Below are 20,726 nucleotides of genomic sequence, written 5' to 3'. Positions count from 1 at the left end.
CCCTACCCTACAGTTAGGAATTAAGTTGAAAAGGCAGTAAAGGATTTGACCATGCATTAGGTGTGACCAAATCTTTAGGTATTCAGCACTTGGCTACTTTTACTTAAGCCCAGACCTCTTCATGTTCTTTAGCATTCTTAGTTGAAGTATTGAGATGGTAGGAGACTGTTCACAGTGTTTCCATTTTCTTAAATGAAAAAGTTTTCATACTATGAGTTGTTCTGCAATATAATTAGGAATTGTATTTCCTAAAGTACAGCTCTTGAGAAAGACTTTGTGCTCCAGAGGTACTCTGAACCTGTCCAGGATATATCACCCCGAATGTCCTTTGTACAACAGAAGTAGAACTTGAGCTTGAATCTCAGTAAAATTAGAGAATCAGTTTCTAGAAGAAAACATTAGGGACTTGTGTGATTCTTACAGTCAGTGGCAGTTCTCCAAGTAAAGTGAAGGGCACGTGTTGGCCAAGAATTCTGTAGCACAGTTGAGTAGCTGACATAACGTATGTTTTTAAGATCACTTTCAGTCTTGCCATATGCCACAAAATACTGCAACAACCTGACTTTCTTCACAATTTTATTCTGCAGTATTTGCTCTCTGAAACTTGAGATGTAATGGACAACACTTTGAATTACTAGAATTAAATTAGACTTTGACTAATTTTAAGTGAAGACCATTAAATGTGAAAATTATTCTGCTTGCATCTATCACAATGACATGTAAATGTATGAGCCAGTGTAATCCGACTTAAAAGAGCACACTCTTTAAGAGATGGTGTTAAACCCATAGCATGGCCCCGAAAACTCTGGTTTGCATCTACGTATCTGATTTAGACTGATATGTGAAAAAACATATTCTAAGATTGTCATCTATTATCTGTGCATCAGTTCTTAAGAGGTGCTGTGTAGTCCACCTGCAGGAATAACACAATGTCTCAACATTTTGCAATCTCACTCATTCCCTGATGAACACTGGACATGTTGTACCTACTGATCCATATATCCTTGTGTCATTTTCAAACATCTTTGGATGTGTTAATACTTCATGAACCACAGAAAATGTTCATATCAATTTTGGTAGGTTTTGGTTTGGTCTTTTTTTTTTTCATTCTGTTTCTTCAGTTGATCTTCTAGGGATTGCATTCTTTCTTGATTTTAGTATGAGATTTTTCCTTCCATTGAAAAGTATTGTCTGCTTCCATCCTCCAGACTTAGGCAGATTTTCTCTATTTCTTCATAGTATCTAATTCGGTGTATCACATTGAAACAGAATTTTTTCCTCCTCTAATGCTGCTCAGCTCCTTTAGCTGGTATCTTCCTTGCTGTGTTCTGTAAGATTGAATTTAATGGGACTTTCTTTGTTTATAATCTCTAGAAAAATACTTGAGGGGTAAATTTTTTGAAGGTATGTACAAGGTCAGAATATTTTTACTTTTCTTCTTGGTATCGCATTTCTCAAAGGTTTAAATCAAGAGTGTTTGCTCTGTTTTGCCTTTCATATTTTACAGTTTTGTATTTCAGAAAGACCTGCAGAATAAAGGTGCTCTTCTTTTTGCCTTCAGCAGTCCAGAGCTGATATTGCTGCTTAGCAGTTCATTTTCAGAAACTACTGGGCTGAAAAGGCAATAAGAAAACGGTAGCTTCTAGATAAGGGTATGTGTTGAAAGGAAAGAAATATAGGAGAGAGAGAGCACAGTTCCCTGGTTGTATTTTAGCATTATAATTGCAATTGCATTTTAATTCCAAATAGTCTGGAATATCTGAGTATTAAACATAATGATTAGCTGAGGCCAACAAAGGTTACACTTTTTCATGTTTTTGATCTTGCGCACTTCTGGAGGACCCTGTTCAGCTACATGATACTCATTAGCAGCCATAACCTGACCTCTCTAAATAATTCTGGACTTACTGGAAACCAACTGGGTATGCCACTGATGATTTGATGGGGCTGATGGTGGGTAATCACTACAGAAATTTGTTCATTAAATGGGCACCCTATCAGAGCAGCCTATTAAGAATTTATAGAAAGCACAATTACAGTAGCGTGATCTCTGGGGCGCCGCTGTACTGGAGTGCAGATCCTGTGTGCAGTGTAAATTCACAGGGTGAGTTTTGTTCTCAAATACCCTCTGATGGGCACTGCAAACAGCCCCAGCGTAGCCTTTCTCATAACCACTTACCCTGACCTTAGTGAACTCTGGAGCTGGAAGGCTGATCTGAGCAGAGGGGCTGAGGGGAGAGGATCATGATATAAGTGAAAATAGTTTCTAGTAACATGTTCAGTGTGCACTTAGAAGGTCCACAAATCATACATAAAATCCTACATGTGTCTGTGTTAGTTCCTTTACTTCAAGAGTGGTATTTTCCTATCCAATAGAACTTTCTGCAAAGGTATTTCATTGTGAATTTAAGTTATTAGTTGTTCATTCTTCTACAAAATTGGCTATAAGATGCCTATGATATCTATTTTAAAATAAGATTCAGAATTACCTGCTATTCAGTGCCTAAATATATATTTTGCATATTTATATGTCTATGTATATAATGAACACAGTATTTTTCTGTTGTATTTTTATTGCATATTTTGTGAAACCTTTCAATAACTGAACAATGATGGAAAGGGCCAAAAAGTGCTACTTGTGAGGAGGAGAGCATTAGACACTTATAGAAAGGTCACTTACAGGAACTGTAAGCTTTTATGAGACTTTATCATTTTGCTGACAAGGTCAACTTGATATTGATTGGCTGGGTGTTCTGCTTAGTTACTTGAGGGCCAGTTATTTGAAGAAGCCTATGTTAACATCCAGGCAATATTCTTCATACTCCTGCCCTATTTCAGCATTTTGGGTTGCTTACTGTATTGTGTTTTTCCAAACAAAATATGAAATAACGTTCAAGTATTTGATTGCCAGTGTTTAAATTCAGGTTAATGTACCATACCATCATTTGTTAAATTTAACTGAATCTCTTACTGTAGAAAAACTTGAATATTTGATTTGTTGTTTCTGATGCATAAAAACATTTTTTGATGGAAAATTAGTATTTTTGAAAATTATTTCTTCTTGAAAATTATTTATCACCTGCTCTCATGCCAGGCCCAGGTGTTTGTGGGTTTATGAGACGCTAATGCCCTAAGCAAAAATAAAGGAAGCACAAGTTTGGTCCCTTTCAGCTTCCCTGAAAGGAAGCCAAAGTTTCCTGTGCTGTTCCATGCTCTGGTGCTGTATCTTTAGTCCTTGTGTGAGCCTTTAGTGCTGCTGAGTTTCCAATGGCTGTGGTACAGTGGGGCTGGGGAGGGAAGAGTTGGGTGGGTGAGCTGAAAGTTTCCTTCCTTCAGGTGGTGAATGAGTGGATGAGTTGGGATGTGTCTGCATTACATCTGTGTCCATACCCTTCCACCACAAAGGGTATAAAACTTCATCCTGGGTCTTTCTGGGCTGTGCAGAGTGTTCTGAAGGTGATGAGGATTCCAGCCTGGTGCTGATGTGGCTTGGTGGTCAGAACTACAGTGGGAAAAGCTGAGCTGTGGCCAGCACGTGTGCCAGGGCCTTGCCCCCTGCTGCTGCAAATGTGGGCACCTGCAGCAATGGCAGCAGTAGCATCCCTGAGCAGAGGCAGTGGGGTGTTGGGATATTCAGAAGTTGGTCATATTTTTTAATCATCTTTGTCCTTATATAACAAGGCCTAAGAAAATTACAGCTTTTAAGGACGTATTTCATTAGTTTACAATTGAGAAAATGCACATTCTTTACATAAAAAGGCAGCACAGTGAAAGTACCACAGTGAAAGAGAATACCTGGAATATGTAATTAATATTAATTGCTTACATTAAATTATTTTGTCTGTCTGCTGCCTTGGTTAACATCATTAAATATATTCCTGCTACAAACAGTCCTCACAAACTCAAGACTTTGGTTATTAAACCTTGTTTTAAAAGCATACAAATAAATCATCCTTAAGTAGTTGTTTACTACAACTTAAGTTTTAAAGGCCTCTGTGCATCGTAATAATTTTTATTACTTGTTAAAAATCACTTGAAACCTCCCACAAAATAGATGCACAGCATCTTTTAGGGGGAACTTCTGTGGTTTGGTTTTGTGGGGTTTTTTTGTTTGTTTGAGTAATGAGCCAAATTTGTCAGATTGGTGGCTTTGCACTTTTGAAAGCAGGATGCAGTGCCTGTGTCCAAGGCTGCTTGCACTTGTTGCCTTCTGGCAAAATTTATTTCTTCTCTACCGCATCTTCTTAATAGAGGCCCTTAATTTCTCCTTGTTTTCCTCTGGCTTCTGTAGCTTTGTCTCCATTTATCCTGTCAGACAGGATATATTGGAAGGCTTTTTCCTGTCAGTAACCATTTCTACAGAGTCCTCAGTTCATCTTTTAAGCCAACTCTATGCTTGCAAGTCAGGGCCCCTTTGCATTCTTCTGTCGCTATTAAAGCGACTCACAGAACAAGCACTGAACTTTGCCAATAATAGGCAATCTTGGGAAATAACAGTAAATTATTTAAGCAAATAGCTTTGGAGAAGCAAGTATTACTTAGTAGGAACCTTGTACAGAAACAGCTTATCACCAGCTGGGTACAGTGCAGTCAACCCACCGCACAAGTCCCTCCCTGTTCAGGGCTGCAGCCCCATCATGTGCTCTCAGCTGGCCTTGCTTGTCTGGCAGCTCCTTGGTTCATAGCTTTGATTCTGTCTCTCTCTTGAAGAGTTTTTTATTGACTGAGGTGCTTTCAAGCCCACTTTGAGTAGGAGATATGAGTTGGTTTTTGTTTGGGGTTTTTTTGATACTAGACCTCTTTATCCAGGCGCCATTAGTTTCTGAAGGGCTGTTCCATGTCAGGTTAAAGGGCTGGACATGACTCCCTGAGATTTAGCATTTCAAGCAAAAACATGCCTTCAACCTCTTTCCCCAGATAACCTCCTGAAACCTGGAAAAAGCAAAGAAAGCAAGGCATGCACTCCACGATGTTACTTCTGCTGTAATGGTCTGTCTCACTTCTTCCCTCCAAGGGTTCTGAGGGTCTGGATTTTGTTTTTCTGTTACAGTGTTAGAAGCCTTATTCCCTCTTCACATCATGTGTAGTGTTTTCCATTCCTGCTCAGGAAACTGATCCTTTCAAAAGTATTGGAAGGACACTGAAGCAGGAGATGGAGTTCTGGAGCACTGTGCAGTACCACCAGGTGTGTCTCAAACATTCAGACAGTTTCAGAAGTTGGCCATCTCTTTAGCTCCCTCAGAAGTGCCTTCTGTTGGGTTTTTGTGTTTACCTTTTTGTGTGTTTTCATTTTTTCTGTTTTTATGCTCTCAGCTGGCAGTAAGTGGGGTTAAAGTCCTTCTGGCAGATGGGAAATGGGCCGGTATCAAACTGAGTATTAAACTTATTTCCATCTACTGCTGACCTTAAAATCATGAAGAAGCTATGAGAAATTGCTTTCTAATTAAGCAAAATCTCTTTGAATTTCCATGGGAGTCTTCTTATCTTCTAGAAAAAATGCTTATAGGCACCTTTTTTTCTTACATTTGTTTTTCTAGGTTATTATCTGCTAATCTAAAAAGAAAACAACCAAACTGAACAGAGTTTTGGTTTGTGAGCCATGCTGCTGTAAAAGCTGTGCCACAATCCCTGTTATTTCATCCCAGAGTTTGTCTTAAATTTAGTGATGGAAACAGCTTAATGAAGGCAAGGATACGGGACAAGTGCCTCAGTTGCACTTGCAGCTGCAGTGAACGTGATTTTAAGGATATTGGATTTGAACATCATTATACCAAAAAACGTCATTATGCACAAAACCTAAGATGCAGTTTGGAAGCTTCCGTTGAGGATTTGTAGCCCCTGTTTGGGCAGAAATTCAGATGGGAGATGGACGGGAAGAAAAGGGGTTGTAGTACAGGATAGAAGCTTCTTCCTGTTGAAATGTTCTCAAAATCTAAAAAGGGTGTTTTCTGAAGCACTGCATGCTCTTCTGGAGTAACAATGTGGTATACTTTTATTTTTAAAAAAATTGGTGGTTTTCTAATGTCTGAAGTCTCTTATTCTTGATTAGATGTAATGTAAGTCATGGGAGAATACTTAAAAAGAGTGAACTTTCTGCTTTCTAGATTTCATATTTTAAAAGACAAAATGTTATTTTCACTTAATATGAATATGCATCCCTTTAGAGAAGTAGTAACTGTTCCATCTTTGAAATCAAATATAAATTGTTGTAATATATTTTATATATAGGATACAGTTATTGCTTGGTCTTATAGGACCGTGCTTAAGATTTGGTTTTGGTTTCTTCCTTCAAGTAGCTGTTATTTTAATTCTATTTTAAGAAGTCCAAACAGTGAAATATGAAATGTTCAGTTTCTTTCCTGGATTATAGTGATATTAATGAAATTTAATTCATTTATATAAATTAAAAATGGACTATTTTGACCTAAAAGCATATAGTATGTCTGAAATGAATTATTGTTGTTTTTTTCTAGGACTGTTTCCTTAAAGCATTCCAGTTGTTTGTTTTCATGACTTTGAGCCTATTTAATCAGAGATGGAGCAGATGGACTGCAAACCCTACCAGCCACTGTCAAAAGTTAAACATGAGGTGGATCTAACCTACACAAGTTCCTCAGATGAAAGTGAAGATGGTGGAAAGCAAAGGCAATCTTATGACTCAAGAGAAACTCTGAATGAATATAGCCAAGAGCTAAGACTTAACTATAACAGTCATAGCAGAAAAAGAAAAGCCATTGACCAGTCCACGCAAGGTAAATAATTTATTTTATCTACTAATTATGATTATTACTTTCTGATTATGCACTATGAAAAAATATTAGGAGTCTCATAGTATCAACCCACTTTTTACCTAGTTTTAATCATCCAGTAATATCAGAAATTTAGAATTTTTTTTTTAAGATAAAGTGCATTTTTAGTAGGATGGACTGACTGGTATTCTAGAAACCATCACATGCTAGCTACAGACAAATATTTTCTTTAGTAGGAGCTACTCATCTTAGTAATGTTGAGTGATTAATTATTTACTGCCTTTGCATATGTTGGGTGCATTTTGCTATAAAATCAATGTTGAGGCTGCAGGCTATCTCTGCATGTGCTTACAAAGCCTGTGAATTAATTCAGATACAACAATTCTCTTAACATTTCTAATCATATAAATAATCGAGTAATTTAAAAACTGAAGTTAATTAGTGTATTGTAAGAAAAAAAACCCAGAAGTTTCTGGTTTAGCCTTTTGCGTGATTAGGACAAATATTTGAATAATGATGACAGCTGAACGGAAGTTAGGAAAAGCTTCTCTTTGATTAGAGACAGAAGCTAAAGACTAAGACTAAAGAAATTAGCAGAATTTACTGCAGCATTTCCTGACAGACTCTGTAAACCCACATGCTGCTTTTTGTACACAATGAGCACAGAAGGCTGCTGCTTTCAGCTCTGTCCCCAGTCCAGGCAGGATGGTGGGACGGGGAGAGTATTTGTAGCGATCAGTGTGTCAGAAGCAATGAGAGTTCTGTCCCCTTAAAGGTAACAGCAGCAGGGTTCCAGGGCCAGTTGCTCCCTGCTCTTCAAGGAAGTGGTTAAATTACATTAAAGGATGGCCAGTACTTCTCAGCTAAAACTTAAGGTGTTTATTTAAAAACAAACAAACCCAAAATCCTCAAACAAGCCACATCACACACGCACCCTGCCCCCAAAGCCCTTGCTGCTTACTCAGAAAAGCCTTCTTCAATTTTCTGTAGATAAAAGTAATTATATTTTTCTACAAGGGAATGAAAAACAGGCTTTTTGAAGATGGAAAATTTGTCTTCTCTGTGATGTGTAAATTAATGTGAAATTTGGAACAGCTGTGCTACAAAGCTATTGCAGCATTTTTGGTTTTTACCGCAGATATTCTACTTCAAGTTACACCCATAATACTGGTGTTGTCTGAAAGTACCTGTAATTCATGGGAGTAATAATACTTGGCTGCCTCCATCTGTGTGCATATATTCCCTCCAAAGAGTTACAAAACTGCTATTTTGGGGAAGAAAAAGTCATAAACATGGATTTCAACAGAGGATTGTTTAGAAAACAGATTTGTTTGTTGGTTGTGACCTTATTTTGAACATGCTATGAGAGTTTAATTGAGATATGGCTGTATTGTTGTACCTCTGGATGGTGTGAACATTCTTGTGGATCTCCTTAGAGCAGCTCCCTTGTTGCTTGTACCTGTGGCTGTGGGAGCAAACCTCAGCATGGAGCTGGGTGTGCAGCGCTGTGCTGCAGTTGGTATTCCTGTCAGCCGCAGCATCACTGGCTTGGGCACGTCTGAAAGGCTGGCAGTCCCTGCTGTAGGCATCAGAAACCAGCCTCTGTGTCATGCTGAATTTATTCTTCCAGAACATTGCCTCTGAAAGCAATCACATTAATAATTTTGGAGAAATAGCCAAATTAGTGTGCATTTCTGTAAGAAGTTGTCAGGCATGAACTTAGCTCAGTTATTCAGGAGTGACCTGTAAGGAATCAGTTATGTGCATGTGCAGACCAGGAAGTATTTTGCACTCGTGTTGTATGATTATTTTATTGAGGTTATATGCCCGAAGATTTTTCCATTCAAATTAATTTTTATGAAATACTATGTGACTTTTCAGATCTTCTATTTTTCAAACATTGGTATTTTTCTTTTTGGACTAAAGACAGTCTTTTACTCCTTCAGACTGCAGGATGAGGTTTGATGTCCATGTTTCTAGAAAAATTACTTAAGCTTCTAAGAGTATTTGCCAATATGCAGGGCAGCTCTTAAATATTTCCTTACCTCTTCCAGAATTGTGTAGGTCAGTATATAATTATTTAACACTCTGTTATTCACCTCAAAAATTTTTAAAATCTTATTCATGTGCACTGATTTGTAAAGATGGAGTTGAACCTGTACTAGAAATCAGAGTTTTGTCTTTTCTCATGTCATGAATTCAGTTTGGAATAACTGATGTTGTAATTGCACTGCTGAATATTTCCATTTGGCTTCTCAGGAATTCATCCTGACATCTTTCTAGTCATTTAAATCATGCTTTTTCTCTGCCACAAATTGAACCTGAATATTTGGCCTGGCAACAAGCAGTGCAGATTTGAAATATAAAACTGGTGGTGCTCAAAACTCAAAGAGCAAAAGTTTGTAAAACTGAGTGTGAAATTTCAGACTTCAGGCAAGTAGGATTGCAGTTTTCGTGAAATCAAAGTATTTCCAAAAGGATCCCCGGTTTCACAGTGTGGGACCTGGAAGTTCCTGGTAGTTCTTGGTAGCTACTCAGTCAACACCAGAAAAAAGGTTCAGGTTTGAACTGTGAATCTGGATGAATCCATAAAACTGTGAATGATTTTTTTTTTAAATCCATTATTTTCTAAAATGCCTCATCGGACTCTTTAACAAGTTTTTTCTAGATGTTTGGCACATCTTCAGAATGTAGAAAAAATATATTAAAAAACCAAAACCCCCACAGCACTCCCTTTTCAAAGGGGACTGTTCTGCAATGAGTGCTGGAGACTTGAATAAAATAATTCTACCCTTAAAGGCTGCTGGGGCATCAAAGGTTGTATCCCCAATTAGTGCCAAAATGCTCTTCTTTAGTGGCATAATATTCTTCTCTAGCTGCAGCTGAAATAGTTCCCTGAGTGTGATGAATTAACAGAGTGCACAGTGAGGATAATACCCATGAACTTCATCCTGGAAAGGTGTGAGAATAGATGAGAAACACACACACAGTAACAGCCCTGCTTGGGGTGATAATGATGATGTGAGATGGCATTCCAAGGAGCTCTAATGATGGAATGTGGGAAGAAATTATGTCAGAATAAAATAATTGGAACAGGGAAACTTTTAACAGGAACAAATGTAGGGGTGTGAGTACTGATCTAGTTAGTTTTGTGAGAAGAATCAGCACTTCAGATGTTTATGAAAATTCAAAGAATTGGTACTGGCTACTTAAGCAAGATAGGTTATGTAATTTAGACTGGGCAGTCATCTGAATTTAGTTAATAGCTTCAGAGTAAAATGTGATTTGTTGCACAAAATACTGCTATATCTCAGCCATTTCTGTGAAGATTTTTGTTATAAACATTTTGTCTATTTCATTATTAATGATGTCAATATTGAGGAATTATTTCTATTAAAAGTTTCAATCGAAATCTGAGATTATGTAAAATCATAGGTATTATGTTTGCATATATGGACAATCTGTATTAAACCAGAACTTTATATGACATGAACTTAAAGGAATCATTTCAAGAGTTCATCCTCTAGAATTGAACAGAGCTGTTAGTGTTTTCCAAAACATTTTTTGTGTCAGTTTGAAAGGCCACATCATGTCATGATATAAATAGCAAACATTGAAAATAGCATCCAAATATAGAATACTTAACCGTGTCAGTATTTTTAACTCCTTACAATTCCTCAAATTGTCTCAAATGTTACACTTCAGAGATATTAATTGGTTGGTTTTGCAGGTCTTGTAGGAAAATATAAAATAAAAGAAACCCCAAATAAGTACAGAATTGATCTATTGATCAAGCAGTTTTTTACATGCTGTTGTTCAGGTTTAATACTGATGCTCTTCATATAGAGTCCAGTGCCAGCTGAATTCTGTGTCTGGTGTTACTTGGATAAGATACAGGTAACTTGCAGTTATCTGACAATTTGAGATTTACCAAATAACACCACAAACTGTTTAAAGCCCAACTAAATTTTACTGGCCTAACAACTCAATGTGAGCAGATACCAAAATCTCCTGACAAAGCATCGCTGACTCCTGAAGAGTCAGTGCTAAACACATAATGTGTACATCTGAAAATGCACTCTCTTAGTAACTGGAAGGTTCAGAGTCCTGCTTGTCTGAAGATATGTAAACCTGCAATATCTCATCCTGGCAAGATCATCTTACAAAGTAAATTCCTGGCAGACTCAGTATCATATAGTTTGGAGATACTGGCAAACCGAGTAAATTAATTCTTGGAAGAATTGGTAAACATACTGTTTTGTCCTTGAAGGAGATGGAGTAGAATTGGCAGAAGTTGTCAGAAATGTTGCTCTTCTAGGAAAATCATTGATGGACCTGGCTGTGAGGAAAGAAAGTTCTTATAGATGCACCATACATAGATTGCATCTTGAGCTTATTTGTGACATGTTTACATAATTAGAACTGTTTTCTCCCGCAGCTTTCTCTGTTTCCAGCAAAGCAAATATGAAAGAAGCTGTACTCTACAAATACTGGCAGTACAGAAAAGCTTTCTGGCTTTTAGGTTAATTATAGATTTGTAAGAAAACACTAGTTTAGAGGAATGAATTCCTGATAGGATAATCATCTGGGATCGAGTCATTGGCATGATAAACTTTATTGATTGTTAACAATATGAGCATATGGCAGTAAATTTCTGGTTAGACAAATGTTCATTTCCTGGCAAGATAAGTGTATTGAACTGCATTATGGGCAAAGCAAAATGGAGTTATTCCTCACAGGAGAATCCAACAGCAAATAATTTCTGGTAAATCCATGTGAGAAAATCAGCATTGCTAGTATTGTAGGAAATGACAGAGTGCCTCACAAAGAAATGGCCTATTCTGCTTTTAGCCCATTAAAAAGTAAGGAAACCATTTTTGTGGACAAAAGCTCCAGATTGGTGACATGATTAATGTTTTCTGAAAAGCACATATAAAATTATCTTCAGGAGTAATAGGTAAACAGATCCAGCTAAGTGTTCAAAGCCTTCATCAAATGAACTCCACTGGCTTCACAGAGAGTCCTGTGTCACAGTGTGAGAAAGCTCTGCAGCCTAAGGCCACTTCTGTCTCATCCTCTCTTTTTTAGCTTTCTGCTGTTGCCATCCAATTCCCCTTTCTGCCCTCTGACACATCCCAGCAACAGTGAGGATACAGAGGCAACAGAAATGTTTCAGTGCTGAAAAGCACTTTTGTTCCCTAGAAGGGAAGAACTTCTGAGGTGCAGGAATAGGAGATCTGTTTTGCTATGCATTAAAGTTCAGCAATTTAGCTTACTAGGAAGGAAGATTTAAACACATGTAGCTCTTAACATCATATGACCAGTCAAACCCAGTTTTACTGGTAGTCCCAGACATAAATAAAAGGCATGCTGACAAGCACTGCTAGGAAATTGTCCTGTCAGGAAAATGTCATGGTGGTGTTTTGTCAACTGTGAAGCAGCAAAAGCTTTTTATGTAATAACCATATTCTATTCTGATCCCAGAATTATGTAAATCCATTCAGGACAGCAGATCTGCTTTGTGTCTGTACCAGGGCCATGGAGAGTTGAATTTGAGCTATATGTAGTATGTGCATTTAGTTACAATTATCTTATTTTTAAATGGTGTCTAAAAGTTTAAAAAGCTTGTGTTATCTTCTCCCCTTAATCTGTTATGTATAACTCTAGAATAACAAACTGGCAAACCACAAGTCTGTGGCCTTGGGAGCTCTCCCAGAGGAAACCAATGCCAGCAGAGTGATTTTTCATTGTTTTGATAGAGATTTGGAGCACTTATCTGGGTGAATTTAGGAGTCTATGCTCATGAACTTCCACAAAGAGCAGTACGTGAAGGGGAAAATTTTATTGGGGGGCACCCCAAGTCTCTTGATATTAAGATGCTCCAGTGGTAACCTGGTGGCCAGTGGAACAGGGTGTTACAGTTCGCTATCACTCCACCTGCCAGTTACATATTTGGGAGCCATTTAGTACTCATGTGATAAAAACTATCAAAATAAAATATATTTCATTGGCTGTTCATTGACATGTAAACAGCACATGGTGAAATGCATATTTCTATGTTTGTAGCTGAAAGGGAGATCATTAGTTTTGAGGACAGGAAAAAGAATGTCCAAAAAATGCTCTTAAGAGAACTACTGCTACACAGTCTCTTAGAAGTGTGGTAGTATGGAAGTCTTCAGCTAAGTGTAGTTCTCTTGTTCCCTGTGTTTTCTTTGTGATATTCGTTGGTTAATGAAGGAAGGAATTTTTTTAATCTTCAAGCTGCATCATTTTTTCAGAGCTGTGCCTTGAGCTGCTGTGGAAGTTGTTTGTAGGACAGTGGAATGAAGCATTCCTGGGTACTACAAGAGGAAGTTATGAACAGGCTGGTTACAAATGAAACCGATTTTTTTTGCAAGCACTTTCCTTGAAATTCTGATTTAGTGAAGAAAATTTTCCAAAATATAGAAGACTTCTGGTAAAATGCTATTACTAGACAGGGTTAGTGTAAAAACTGTTGAGATATTTTGTATTATTAGAATCTTCTTTCTCTTTTTTTTTACAAATACCAGATGCTTAGACTTTTAATGTTGGGGTTTGGGGTTTTTTTAGCTAATTTTAGAAAATCTTCTGAGAACTGAAGCATGTTATGTACCTGTGCACTTTAGAGCAGACTTGAAGCATAATGAAGTGATTTCTGTGTGAGGGCACACAGTTTATCCCCTGTGCTGTTTCCTGAGAGGGACTCAGCTCAGTAGAGGGTGATTTAAAGGTCCTTCAGATTTCTGGGCTGCGGACTAGCGGAAGGAAGCGACAGCTAATGAGCTCCATCTCCTGTTGCTGTATGTTACACCATCTGCTCTGAGTGTTTATGAGCTTCATGTTGTCCAAAAAAAATTACATACGAGGCAAAGTAAAAGACTCCACGCTCCTAAAGCTTCAGTGCATTGTCTGCTCGTGTATTCCCTTGCACAAATAGGGATTCCTGGTGTGCTGTGCTTTGTTTGGCTGGCTGTGTTCTAATCACGATGGTGTTACTGTCTCCCAGAGAAAAACAGTGCCATGAGCAGTTCCCTGTGGCTTCCTGGACTGCAGCCTTCTGCTCTGTGGGGAGGATCTTCAAACTCTAAGGAAAGGAAAAGCAGCACTTAGGTTTAGACCCCCTCCAGATATTCTTTCTTGATTTGCCAAGTAATTGGAAATTTCTCTCCCTGGAATAACTGGGGTGAGAAAACTCTGTGTTTGTACCTTCATTTGAAATCTCACAGGGGGAATACTTTTCCTTCCCTTCATCAAATCAAAATACATGAGTGAACAGAATGTGCATACACTTCTTTCCCCGCGAGGCTGAAGTGGGTGCTCCCTTCCTAGATCACAAAGGTGTTACAAAAGCTTGTAACCTGCTGTCACCATTCCTGTAGCATTGCTTCCGATCCTGTCTCAGCTGCCATCATCTCAGTGAAAAAAAAACGCCTCATATGATCAAAAATAGCTTCATTCTCTTAAGTAATTCTTCTGATTTAAAAAGTGACTTTCCAAGAGAGGGGGAAAAGTGAGGGGAAAAAAAACCTACAGAGAGAGGAAATAAGCTAGTAGAGGATCACAGTGCATTTCCAATCTCCTACTAACAAATCTCATCTGAAGAATAAAAAAAACATTCTCCAAACGTTGCACAAGTTTAACAATCCATTTGTCAGTGCACAGATACAAACTATCTGAATTTCCATTCTCTTTGCTGAATCACCAGTTTTCCATGGTGTCAAATGCCAGAAATCATATGAGTAAAAATCAGAAGGGCAGAGTAATGTAGCCAGTGTAACAGGAACCAAGGTATTTGTGGAGGGCTCATCCATGGAAGTGTTTGAGGCCAGGTTGGTTGGGGCCCTGAGCCACCTGATGTGGTGAGTGCCATCCCAGCCTGTGGCAGGGGGTTGGAGCTCTGATCTTTAAAGTGCTTTCCAGCCCAAACCATTCTATGGTTCTATGAGATATGTGCCAAATACTGATGGAATATCTACAGGAGAGGCTTAAACTTTTGAGTTAATGGTTTGGAATTCTGTTTGTTAAAACCTGGAATTGTATCTGTTAAAAGTTCTTGTTATATTATTAGAGCCTCTTCCTATAACATTTGAGAGTGTCCAAGAAGATGTCAAGAGTTAAACCAAGACAGGAGCAAGCATCAAGGCAGAGTGAGGGTGTCAGAGCAGGGGAACCAGCACACAGCTCTGCCCCTGCCCCACAGTCTGGTTTAATGTTCATTCTCTTGCTGTGTCTTTCATGTCACTCTCTTCGAAACAAAGAAGAGCTGTCATTTTCTGGAACTAGAAATCTGGTTTGCTTATCTTCATTTGTAGAGCAGATGCTGAAACAAAATAACAGTTCTTCCCAGGGTTTCTCATTTATGTATCTGTCAGAAGGTTTTGTATGTCTCAAAGTAAAGAACTGTCAAGAAGTAGCTCAGTGAGTCGATGACATTGCTGCATATCTAGATAAACAGTAGAGTGGGTGTACCCTAACCAGTACAGAGCTTGAATTAGTTTTTCTTTTGAGAAAGAGGCTCAAATTCTTCTGAACTTAGGTCTTTTATGTGAAATAAACTCTGAATGTGATTCAAAATCTAAGGATCCCTTTTCAAAGTTTCAGTTTTATTGCACACTGTTTAAAATCCTGCTATCACTCTGTAGGAAGAGTTTGCAAGTGGATGAAGTATCTTTAGCTCAGATGGCTGAAACAACGTGGAAGCAATCATGAAATATTTAACACCAGCAGAACAATTCTTTCAGTGCCCCCTACCCCCCAAGCACCAGTTACATAACAAAACATGTGACTACTCAGTAACATTGATATAGTCATTTCCAGCTGTAACCCCAGGAAAAATATAGGAAAGTCATACACCAAAATACAAACAGTTGCTGTGAAAGTCACCAAGAGATTATTAGGAAGCCAGCACATTCAAATTATAATACTAGCACTGTGACTAATCAGATGTAAATGATAAGTTTTGTAAAAAAAACTATGCTTTATTCAGTATTAATGTCCTGGAATTGATGACCTGCATTACTACATTACTACTTGAATTACTTTAAGGAGCAATCTTGTACCTTACACTGTTTAGTCCAGAAAAATTGCCATAAAATATGTTGGGAGATTTTTTTTTTGTATACATGGAGATGCAGAACGTTAAAGGAAAGGCAGAAATCAGAAATGTGTGTGCACATGCTTGTGAACTTTAAACAAATTTGGGGTTGTTCTTTGTAATTGGAGTCAATTACTAATAGTTTAAATAGATAAGTATCAGAAATGTTGACTAATAGTTGCCCCCGGAGATATTCACCTTTGTTGCTTGCAAAATGTAATTTCCTCTTGCTGATGTTCCTTTTCTCATTTTGTACTTGGGAATGGATTATGAAATTCATTTGTCTTTTACACTCTCTGAAAGGAAATACAGAATTCATGAAGAGAAGGGCATGGTATGAAAAAATCTTTGCAGTTGAATTGAGAAAGGAAAAAAGGGAAATAGGTGAAATAGCTGCCTGTTCTTCCTGGCTAAATCTTCATTTACGTGAGCATATCTTGGATGATCATCATGTCAGTTACTTAGTGTAAGAATAGCAATGAAAACACAGTTCCCACCTGCATAAACAGCATTCCTCCTCCCATTGTACCTGCAACCACATAAAGAATATTTTGGTTGCTTTAAATATATTTCATTTCTCCTCCTATGTATCCAGATTTTCTGAGCCAGTTCTACATTCAGTAATACTTAGTGATTTCTAGTGAAAAAAGTAAAATAAAGTAATAAATTGACAGGAGTATCTGTTTGCATGATGTCATTGAGCACAGCCTAGTTTAATGTCAGAACACCCTGTGCTCGTGTCTGTGATGAAGGACAGTGTGCCCTGCACCTGGCCAGTTAGCACAGGCAGAACTTTCAGCTTTGTGCTGTTTCTGCAGGTAAAGCCAAAGCTGAACACAGTAACTTAAATGTCCTTACTCACAAATGCCTTATGCCAGGGTGGTGTTCTGATAGGCTGATGACAGTTTGCATTGCTTCCCCAACATTTAAACTCAGCTTGAGGAATTTTTGCAGATACTTTGTGTTTTTATTGATTTTAAAAATTAATTGCCTAATTATTTAATTCATTAATAAATGAATCCATTAATTTTTATAAGTTTGTGGTTTTAGTCCTAGGAGAAACTATCTGATGCACAGTTTTATATTTTGCTGTGGTCTTTGGATTAAGACTTTCTTTTCTGTAGAATTTTGCTTTGAAGATACAGGAGAAAATTGATTTTGTATGTCTGTTTATGGATGAAAGTATGAAAAACCATGTGTCTGTTTTTAATACTAATTCTATATGAAAATAATCCTTTGCCTTTACTAGTCATACTACTGTAAATCACAAAATAATATTTCTTCTTTAACAACAAAGGAGTGCATTACAAATTATGTATTGTGTGTGTGTCAATACATAACCTTGAGTAGCGTTTTGTCAGAAGTGTGTCATTAGTGGCTTTGGAAAGGAAATATTTGTAGTATTTATTTGGTTGGTTTGGTTTGCATATAGATTCTCAAGGGAGTAATTGAGCTGTTGGTTCTGGGGATATGATTCTTCCGGGTAACAGTGAGAATTATGCCTATAGGTGTGAGTTTAAGCTGATACTGTAGCAGCAATTACTTAAAAGTTTGCAGTTAATTGTTGAATTGTTGGCTATTGATCTGTAGAGTGTTGGTGTTCAGGGATGGATGCTAATAGTTTACTTTTATTTATGCTTAGGAAACTAATCTGCTTTCAGACAATTAAAAGGAAAAGCCTTACTTACAGAATCATTTGTGCATCTTTATGCCCTAGCTGCTGGATCAGAATATTGAATATTTCATTGTTTTTAAGGTATCTCTTAGATCCTCCCCACTCTTTTCCTTCTTCATTGGTAGCATTTGAGGACTTCTGGCACACATTTTCTTTGGGGTTTTTTGGGTGTTTGGGTTGGTTGGTTGATTGGTTTGTTTTCCCCCAGTCTGATAACATCTATTAAATAAAGAAGGAAAACATTAAAAATTAAGTGTTCTACTTCAGTCCCTCTGTGTAGTGGCTGTTGTGCTTTTGGGGTAGTTGCCAGGTGTTCAGCTGGCTGGAGGCTTGTGCTGCTCACAAAGAAGTTGGCAGAGACTGACTGTACCTTTAGAAATGGTTGCCTCTGAAAAATTTTATTACTCTAAAAAAGGAAGGTGTTCTCTGACAGGGATTTTGGAGTTGTGGAGAAAAGGAAGGGCTGGCTTTGGGTAGCTCAATGCTGTTTTCTGTTTGCAGAAATAACAGGAGTAATGTATTTCTTGGCATAGAGGTGGGCATATATTCAGGAATAAAAAAGCTATTTAGCTAATTTTCAGGTTGTATTTACAAGCTATAACAGGGGGTGGCTCTGCCTGCTGCAGGCTGTGTCTCCAGTTCATGAATTCCTGGCACCCATCTGTGTGTCATCCAGCTGCACTAGACCTCGGTACAAAGTGAGCTGTGTCAGCTTTGGCCAGCTTCTGCCTAACATTATCCCAACTCTCCAGTGAAATGTTATTCAGCCTTGAATTCACCCAAGTGATGAATATTCATTTCACAGGTAATTATTGTCATCCCCGAGCAGCTCCACTCACACAGCCCAAACTTCTCACGCAACCCATCATCGCTGTCGCTGTTTTGGCAGCACAGAGCTCATGATTCCTCATGCTTTAATAATGCTCCATCATCTGTGCTATCAGATTTGGGTCAAATGACCATCATAAGGGTTAGAAAACTCTTCCTTTATGCAGTGCTTTAAGAAAATAGAGGCACCTACCACTTACCTTTGCACGTGCTCCCCCACATCCCTCACCTGAGCTAAGAGCGCAGTGACCACAAACGAGGTGCTTGTTTGCTGTACCTTGGTGCTCCAGTTTAGATACCTAACGTGATCAATTATATTTCGGGATTTTTAAGTTTTTCTCCAAGACTGTTGTTACTAAAAGAAATCTCAGTCCTTAAATTGGATGTAGTAATGACTTTATCTCAATTGTCAATTGAGTGGAATAATGTTGCTAACAAGTACCAATATTTCAGTTTAATTTTATGATCTTTTTGGAAGACTTATAGGTGTAAAATATATTTTAATGGCTAATAAGTTCTACAAAAGGATAAAAATACACAAAAATACTGTTTTCTTTCCATGCTCTAAGTATTATTGCTATCATTATTATTAAAATGAATAAAACTGCTAAATAGCTACAATTATAGTGGTGAGAGATCAGTAAGTGTCTGAACTGGTTAGAGTTCAGCAACAGATTGTTTGCAAATGAGGTGTTTACAAACTTGATGCCTTTGACAACATGCAACCATGCAAACAATTTTACAGTGTTTGCATCATTATTTTTTTAAATTAGCCTCCAAACATGTTCAACAAATTTGTCCATTATCATTTCAGCAAGCTAGTCTAAGCAAGAAGACAACTGTATTAAACAGGAAAATACTGGCTTGTAACATTTTCTGGCCAGTGTCTCTTCAGTTATTCAGTAGGGGAGCACCTGACAGCTGCTTCTCACTCAGTGTTCAGGTGTCTGTCCCAGCATCTGTCCACTGATTCCTCATTTTGAATTGAAGAAAAGCAGGGAGATGTGGGAAAGGGACAGCTGAGGTGTGCAAATACTCTTCTGAATGTGTATGTTGTTGACAAGATAATTCAAATAAATACTTTTTATTAGCTTGGCAAAAATAGTTCTTTGTCCTATATTCACTTTTTTTTTTTAGCTACATGGCAGGTCACTGTTCATCCTGCTTAGGTTTCAGTTGCCCTCATGTTCAGACCCCCTGAGTTCAAGCCCATCCTTCCCTTCTTCTCCCTCCTGGGAGTGCCAGTACTGAAAAATACCTGCTCCCAATTCAGTGCTCAGTTCATGTGCTCTTCGGAGTAGGACTCAGACTGGTTTCTCAGAGCTCTCTCTGTCTGATTAGAGTCAAGTCAGCGAGGATCTTGCTGTGCTTTTAAAGATCAGTAGTTTAAGCTCCTACAACCAAATGTTTTGGGGCTTTTTTCACTTACAACCACTTCTGGATGTGCTGCTTGCATCCTTTGCCAGTTGTCCTGATCAACTGTGCTGTTTATTTCCCATTTGCTCTGTCACTGCTGTGTCTAATATTGGACACAGCACGAGATGGTGCAGCTCAGGAAATGGTGAAGCAGCTGGTAGGGAAATGAGACAATACTAAATGGAGAAAATGTGAAAAAAGGCAAAATCCACATGTGACTTGTGCATTCTAAGGGGAACTGGTTTTTGTGAAGACTCGGCACTCAGCATATTTGCATGAAACAAATTTAATAGGAAAAAAACATGGAAAGGGGTTTTTAGGTGTGGCTAACACATAGAATTAGCTTTTAGAAGAAACCTTTTTACAAAGGTTCCTTTTCTCTTGATCTGAAAAAAATCCTTACATAACTGGATATTAGCCTGGGATTTTTTCTGATATGTTTTTTCCCTGTAAAATAGTTAAACTGAAAGAAAAATAGACTATTCTGTAGACTGTCAACAAGTATCTGTAAAATACAGTGTTTATTACAAAGAGAATATGTGTTAAAATTGTGAAGTTTTTTTTTGCATGTTTTAAGTCTTTTGGGGGCTTTTTCCCCCTCCGTAATATAGTGAGTGCATGTGTGAGCTGGGTTTTTCAGTGGAGGAAACAGTTGCTGCTGCAGTCCTTCTAGAACAGCCATCAGTAGAGTTAACTGTGTTTTTACAGAATAAAACCAAAAGAATTGAGACACTGAATGTTCCTACAGCATTCCTTTTCTTAGATCTCCAGCATGATTGAGAATTGCTCAGGTGAGGGTGGGGCCATCTTCCTCTCAAAACACCTGTCTCCTTGGTGTGTATTAACCCTAAACCAAATTTATATATTGTGGTTTTTCCTGATTGTCCCTGCCCTTAGTGTTTGAATTCTGCACAGATTCTTTTAGCAGTACATATAAATGTTG

General features: G+C 38.0%; 1 protein-coding gene across 1 annotated transcript in view; it reads left to right on the top strand.

Moving 5' to 3' along the window:
- The window catches only part of TENM1 (teneurin transmembrane protein 1), a 781,733-nt gene that overhangs the window by 540,509 nt on the left and 220,498 nt on the right, over positions 1-20,726 (top strand). The window contains exon 4 of the mRNA XM_014306575.2: positions 6,474-6,752. Within this exon, the coding sequence (XP_014162050.1) occupies positions 6,536-6,752 (217 nt within the window). The 5' untranslated portion in view covers positions 6,474-6,535. The remainder of the gene's footprint in view (positions 1-6,473; positions 6,753-20,726) is intronic.

Source organism: Geospiza fortis, unplaced genomic scaffold (assembly GCF_000277835.1).
Source record: "Geospiza fortis unplaced genomic scaffold, GeoFor_1.0 scaffold157, whole genome shotgun sequence".
Classification (NCBI taxonomy): domain Eukaryota; kingdom Metazoa; phylum Chordata; class Aves; order Passeriformes; family Thraupidae; genus Geospiza; species Geospiza fortis.
The sequence above is the reverse complement of the archived record's forward strand: the minus strand, read 5'-3'. Positions and strand labels throughout refer to the sequence as shown.